The 7,082-nt window shown below is 35.0% G+C and overlaps 1 protein-coding gene across 1 annotated transcript; it reads right to left on the reverse strand.

Moving 5' to 3' along the window:
* Positions 1–2,579: 2,579 nt before the first annotated feature.
* EV154DRAFT_485188 (uncharacterized protein) lies at positions 2,580–4,988 on the reverse strand (the record flags this gene model as incomplete). Its single annotated transcript, XM_051598741.1, has 8 exons — positions 2,580–2,699; positions 2,871–2,952; positions 3,181–3,246; positions 3,322–3,485; positions 3,767–3,922; positions 4,350–4,460; positions 4,625–4,816; positions 4,974–4,988. The coding sequence occupies 8 exons, from the start codon at positions 4,986–4,988 to the stop codon at positions 2,580–2,582; spliced, it is 906 nt and encodes a 301-aa protein (XP_051453761.1).
* Positions 4,989–7,082: the final 2,094 nt, after the last annotated feature.

The following is a 7,082-nucleotide window of genomic DNA, read 5'->3' on the forward strand; positions in this document are numbered from 1 at the left end:
GTAAATCTGATCCCCGAACCCTTGTTTACCCGAACTGTCAATTAATATAAATAACATCATGTATATTTATTCTTATTTCTGTATTCAAGATCTTATCTATTTTTCCTGCTTTTCTGAATAAACGTTTTTCTACTTTCATTCCTTTTTAAATATATATTAATACTAATAGATATATAGTTTTCTCTCTGCCTTGTCCTCACCTTAATAATCATTCTGTTTTGCTCTCGCCCCGCCTCGCTCCTGACAGAATGTATTAAATAATTCAATAAGTATAAACCAAAGTTTTTTATTTGGCTGAGGGCTGAAAGGAAAAGCTAATTTTAAAATATACACCCCCTTCAATTATGCATTTAATCCGGTTTTTTTTTTTAGGTAAATGGGTAAACGCTTACTATAAATCCGTCCAAACGAGTAAATGGGTAAATTTACCCAATCCGGTTGTTTTTTGGGTAAATGGGTAAACACTTGCTACACATTCGTTTAAATGGACGTATCAGGCGAAAAAGTTATAGCCTTGGTGTAACCTACAGGGTGACTATGTTGATACTCCGAAATATCCACTTCCAAAAGATTTGATGTCAGTCAGAGCGTAAGAAGAACGCATTGTGTACATGTAAGGTATTGTTTTTCCCGCAATGTTGGCAATGTCGGTAATGTTGGCAATGTTGGTTTTGTTGGCAATATTGGCAATGTTGTTAATTGTCTTAATGGCTGTGTTGACTAGTGTTATTGGCTGAACAATGTTACATTCACTTTGTTGATTGGTGGTTGCGTGGTGGTTGGTTTGCAAACCTTTGTTCTTGTTGTTTTCTGTTGAAAAGTATGGTATTTGGTCTATCAAAAAGACTTTTTTGGCTTTATCAAATATTTTTTTAGTGATAAGGCTGTTTTAATTATATGAAAAATAAGTTACGGCCATACAATATTGAAAACACGGGATCCCGTCCGATCTCCGCAGTTAAGCAATATCTGGACCAGTCAGTACTACGGTGGGGGACCACATGGGAATACTGGTTGCTGTAATTTTTATAATTTTTTTGTTAAACTCCGACGTCTCTTTTGCAAATTACTTTTTCTTTATTTGTCGGGTTGTTGATCTTGATAAAGTTATAAATCAAAGCAATGTAGGGACAAAGCAGATATTTTTTTCTTGAAGTACGAAGAACTGTTGTGATAGTCGTTATAATATTTTAGTATATAAAATAAAAGAAGAGTAGATAAAAGATGACTTTATTTAATTTAATTATGGATTCTATTTTATAGGTGAGCGGAGGTGATATGATTTGTAACTACGACAGAACAAAGAACAAAAGAAGTTCATTTTTCAAATCCTACCATAGTAAAACATTTGTTTTTTTTATAGGAAGATAAACAAGAACAAATGTTTTTTTTTTCTTTTCATAGCAGTTATCACTGGGAACTTACACGACAATTTGCACTTTATTTTAAAATTCTACCGTTTTGCAAAGCAGTTATCACTGTGAACGTACACGACACTTTTCACTTTTTTCAAATTCTACCGTTTTCCAAAGGAGTTATCACTGGGAATGTACACGACAATTTTCACTTTTTCCGAATCAAAGATGGTAAGCACGGATGAGCCACATTACGAAGAAGAGTATTATGAAGTTGAAGACGTTTGAAATCATCTCAGAGAGCCAAGAATATGATATTTTTTTATTACATAGGCTTGTTACGGCCATCGTGCTAAGACATGATAAAAGTCTAGCGATTTCACAGACCCGATTGAGCTACTGTCTTATTGGAATTAAGTTGATTCCGCTGCTGAAAAGGACAGGACCCTAAGAGTCTCTATTAAATCTTCCATTACCAGAGTGTCACAGGATTCCGCATTGTCCAATGTCAGGAACAAATAGGTGAATAATGTCGTAAAGAAAGCACAAGAGAAGAAAATTCCTATGATACATCTGGAGATTAGAGGGGTCATACTGAATACACGAAGAGAAAACAAAAGAAAATATTGTAAAGCATAATGACGCCTTACATCAAGGTTGGTTTGGTGATCACCGATTGTGGCCCATAAATTGAATAGACCTGCATACTCAATATTTTAATATGTTTAGCTGACCATTGAACATTCGTCATGTCAACTGGGGAATTTGCCGTCTCAACTGGTATGTTGAAACTGGTGCAGGATAATGTTTATCATATCATGGATATAATAATATAGTTATTTGTCAGATCTCATTAAAAATGGAAAGTATTATAACAGTTAACCAGGAATCACACATTACCCCTCTAATTATAATCATATTTAATTACTTTTTCCTCCAAATCAACTGCATAAACCGACAGTAGAAATCCTAGTCTCGACGATTTCAATTACTTAACTGGTAGTCTCCTGCTTATTCATCCCAAAGCTTTGGATAACTTTGCATTTGTAATAACCCCCACGAGTTGTAAAACTGCAACTGGGTATGTATATATACTTATACGCCCTACTATTTATGAACACTGATGACTATAATCTCATTTTGTTTGTTGTGATGGTTTCTTACGCTAATTGACAAATGTTATTTTATTATATCATTGCTACTATAGGAGATACTGGTTTTGACCTAAACTTGCACTGGACTAAGGACGCCTTTAAAATATTGAAGGGTATTTTTGACACTACTTTGGAAATCACTTTGCTTAAACACTATGCAATAGTCGGCTTTTAATTCCGAAGCAGAGGTCTTAAGCAATTACTTTTTATGTACATATTCATTATAGCTTTACAACCGTTGTGTTTCTACAAAGATTTTAGGGATATTATTAGAGACTTTAGGGGATTAATTTACACTGTACTAAAAAGTAAATTATACTGTTTGGAAATCAGATTAGTGTTTTTTTTCACCATTTTTTACACTATTAGTGTAAACGCTTTCACTAATCTGTCCTTGAAATAAGCCAATCGCTTCTGTCAATATCCCATATTTTAAAGACCAACTTTTTAAAATTCATGTTATTGGCCTTCTACTAGTCTGTATTAGGACAGTGATAAAAGTCACTGTGAATGCTGTAGTGTAACACTTAGTGAAAATCTGAGTCCCCTAAACTCTCTATTAAGTATTATACTTTAAGATGGGTTGATGTAGGAATTATGTCCAAATTTTATTCAAACCTATCTGTAAAGTAATTGTATTGTCTCTCGCATCAAATAAATTCAACATATACCTTGATTTATCCAATCTTTGGGTCAAGCCTATCAAAACATTGTTTGAAGCTCGACACATCAAATGACTACCGAAGTTTAAAGGAAGATAACGTCAATTAGTGAAATAAAACATGACAAGATAAGAAGGTACCCAGACTTACTTCGCTTCCCGTACGTAGCGCCAAACGAATTTATCGTGCCTAGAATTTAGAGGACTGAACTTATATGCACAAGCAAAGGGGCTATGCATGATATGCAAAGCGGACGAAAATATAGTGAATGACAAAAGTGAGGGTTTAATCCCCATGGTCATTAAAACGTGATGCTAAAATCCTATTTGAGGAAGTTTAAGATACTCGTTGAGATAGATCATGTTGGTGGAAGATGTGCAATAAAGGTTCGTAAATATAAATTACAAGTGCAGATAAAGGTATTCGAAATAAATCAGTCGAGCCTATGCTTTTTTTTAAACAAGATTATGGTTTGTGTCAATATCCTTAATGTATCTTTGGATTGTATTGAAGTCATATGTAGCTTCGTTTTTATTTTAATATCTTGTAAATGTATGTCTAAAGAAAATACAACATTGTAGCCATAGTTCTCTACCCTTCCAAAATGTTTAACAATATCCTCATCACACAGAGAAGTCAGAGCAACGTAGTGCATAGCCCAATTAAAGTCATGTTGAGAAAGTAAAGTTTGATCTCGTTTGACAGTGAGTTGCAGTGGACAAGTATTCAATTCAAAATGATAAAAGATTATCTATATATTTTTGTTGGACTATATAATGGCTTATTTCGTCAGAACCTTGTGAGAGTGCAAGTTGACACATTTTATTGAAATGCCGACTACGTAACACTGTCTGTGCCACGACTTGAGCACTTTCTTGCAATATTTTCTGTCAATCCTTTGGCAATCCCGGTAAATCTATGGATATGATGAATGTATATTCAAAACCAGGTACTTCCACAACAGGGGAATCCTTCAGTTACACCTATCTTTTTAACTGTCAATCATTGATAGTTTGCTTTAACCCTATTATTTTAAAATAACTTTAGGAAAACCTGAGTCAAAAAAACCAAAATCTGGTTTGGTGTACCTGGTCTCTGTGATGTAAAGCTTAAGGTATTGTTGTAAGACGGTATGTGTTTTCAAACGCCTTGCTTCTTTGATCATGTCCGCGTATTACGTTAGATATAAGTCCTGGTGTACGGTGAATTAGCGTCACTTTGTCCTTTCCCAATCCACAACAGAGTTGAAACCTGCCTGGGTGAAGACCGCCTTCTGATCTTTCTTTGACCTACATGAATGCATTTCATTCCGAACACATAGTCGTCATTCTTCCCAAAGAATGTCCACTGGGCAGTATTTCAGTGTGCTTTGCTTGATTTATAGTCTGGTGGGCACGATTACTATTCTTGTGGCACAAAAGGCTAGTTCTTCTTAAATGCCCAAGTTTTTGACATGTTGAACAGCGGACAATTCTTTCTTGGACTTGCTCAAGAGTTGAAATGAACTCAGGTTCGTCTCCCTCCATGTCCTATTTGGAATGAACATCAGTGAGAATGCTTGAAAAATATTTGCTTTTTGCTGTAACACAGGAATTGAGGTTGGGTTATTTAGTCCATTGTCATCGTTATTCAATGTAGATGGCACCTAAAAAAAAGTCCGTATTTTCAAATAAAAAAAAAAAAAAAAAAAAAAAAAAAAAAGCAGACATGACTACATTCGTATATAGGTTTACTTGATTTAAAGGAACATCTAGGTGGGATCTACGACTATGACCTTCTTAACCACAGGACCCACAATTTACACTATTATTTGACATTTTTTTAAAAAAAAATAAAGGGACAACGTTAATCCTATGAGCCGTATTCTTGGGTGGAAGTGTTCACCCCGCACCCCCAATTTTTTTATCACTCCTTAAAAATTGCGCTGTTTAAAAAAACAAGCATCACGGTGAGAAAAAATATGTGAAAATTATTGGAAATTATTGTGCAACCTAATTGTTGGAAAATGCATTTTTCAAACATTTTTTATTGGACAATATTTTCCAACAAGATTAATATATTTTGGTTGAGCAATAAAGTTGTGTGAATACTGTGTGAAAAATATTGTACAATAATATCGTATAATAATATTGTACAATAATAGCGTATAATAATATTGTATAATAATATCGTATAATAATGTTGTATAATATTGAATAATAAGACTGTATAAAATTTTTTTTAAAAATATTGTATATTGGTCGTTATAAAAAGATTTTATTAAAGAAATTAAAAAAAAAAAAAGCATCGAAAGAGGCACTACGAATTGTTTCGATGATGATGAGGCTGTCAAAGCTATTGTGACATTAGTCTGGCACGTCGAAGATCCCTTTTAAGTATAGAAAAGTTGACTTAGTTAATACGTTTTTCAATTATCACATAAATTACACATTTATTACCTTTGTCGTCTCTGGTAGGCAGACATTTGTGTCCATTTTGTCTGTAGAATGATCAGACAAGGCCAAAGATCGTGACATCGTCTAATAACATCCAACACGTTGTATTCTTGCAATGCAATCTCCAACGTGTTCTCAGCCATTTCCAGCTTATAGTCATGACCAAGCCCTCCCCATCCAACGAATTCCAGTTCCCCGTGTGCATTTCGCATACTTTGTACACTTACCAGAGCTGCACGGTTAACACACAGGTACAAATCATTGTGCTGATCATTCTCGGCCAAGTGGGTTTGCAAGTATTGGAAAAACCCGGTCTTTCCGTTGAGATTGGACGGTCTAGGAATACGATTGCCAATTGTTTCACCTTGATAGACACGCAATGATTGTGTCGTTTCGACGGCAGTCGCTCTTTCCACATGTTGACGGACAAGATTCGTCAGGTCAGCAATCGCTGCATCCATACGATCGAGTCGGTCCATCACATTATTATGATTTTCTGTCATACGGGTTTGTACTTGATTTAAAGCATTGAATAACTCTTCGTTTGATGGTGTTTTTCCTTGTTGTCTGGGAGGCATCGTAACGTTTAGAGAGAAAGGTAAAGAAACAGGAAAAGTAAGCTCAAACGAAAAGTAAGTTTCGAATAATGTTAATAAACAATAGTCACCAAAAATCCGGCCCGAAACATGAGCTCAATACCACCTCTATTTTCTTACTCATCAATCAGTTCTATAAAAAAACATTAATAACATAGAATGGTACAGAAAGTCAAATGCAGTTTTTGCCCACGATACCTTACTCCAAGGTCCTTTGCAGAAGCATTTAAAAGACCATAAAAAACAAAAAATTGTTCAATTGAATCTGAGAAGAGAACAAGGTGACTGAGTTTAGCTTCATTGCAACGATTTAAAAGTACTAATCTGAAGTGCTCTAAAGAACGAAATGTTGTTTCTCCAATGGAAGGTTCCTCTCGTGCAGTTAGCGTCGTTGAATCAGAAGGAGATGCTATGGAATTTGTGTATGAAGGTACTTAAAAATTATTAAATTGTTTTAAACTTTTCTTACTCTAATTAAGCAGCAGACAACGACGGTCCTGCTGAAGACTTCACTGCACATTCTGAAGATGTTGGAGCTGGCGCTCTTGAAGAGTTGGAAGAGCCTCAAGAAGAATGGATCAGAGACAAAGATGGTGGTTACAATAATAACCTGTTCCTAAATCTTAAAAATTTCAAAACCTCCGCCAGGGCTCCTGATGACGTCACTGTCGATCAGGACAAACTCGCTAACTTAAGCTATACTGAAAAGAAAAGCATAGAGTTTGAATCGTTGCTTGCCAAGTCGGGCGCATCTAAAAATGGAAAGGAACGCATCATAAAATGGGTTAATTGCTATTTGGAAGAAATTGGCGTTGGTAAGGGTTTAGAATAAAGCGCATTATGACATTTAGCTCACAACTAATTTTGACAGGTCACAAAA

This window comes from Mucor mucedo, assembly GCF_025094135.1.
Source record: "Mucor mucedo strain NRRL 3635 chromosome Unknown EV154scaffold_109, whole genome shotgun sequence".
Lineage (NCBI taxonomy): Eukaryota > Fungi > Mucoromycota > Mucoromycetes > Mucorales > Mucoraceae > Mucor > Mucor mucedo.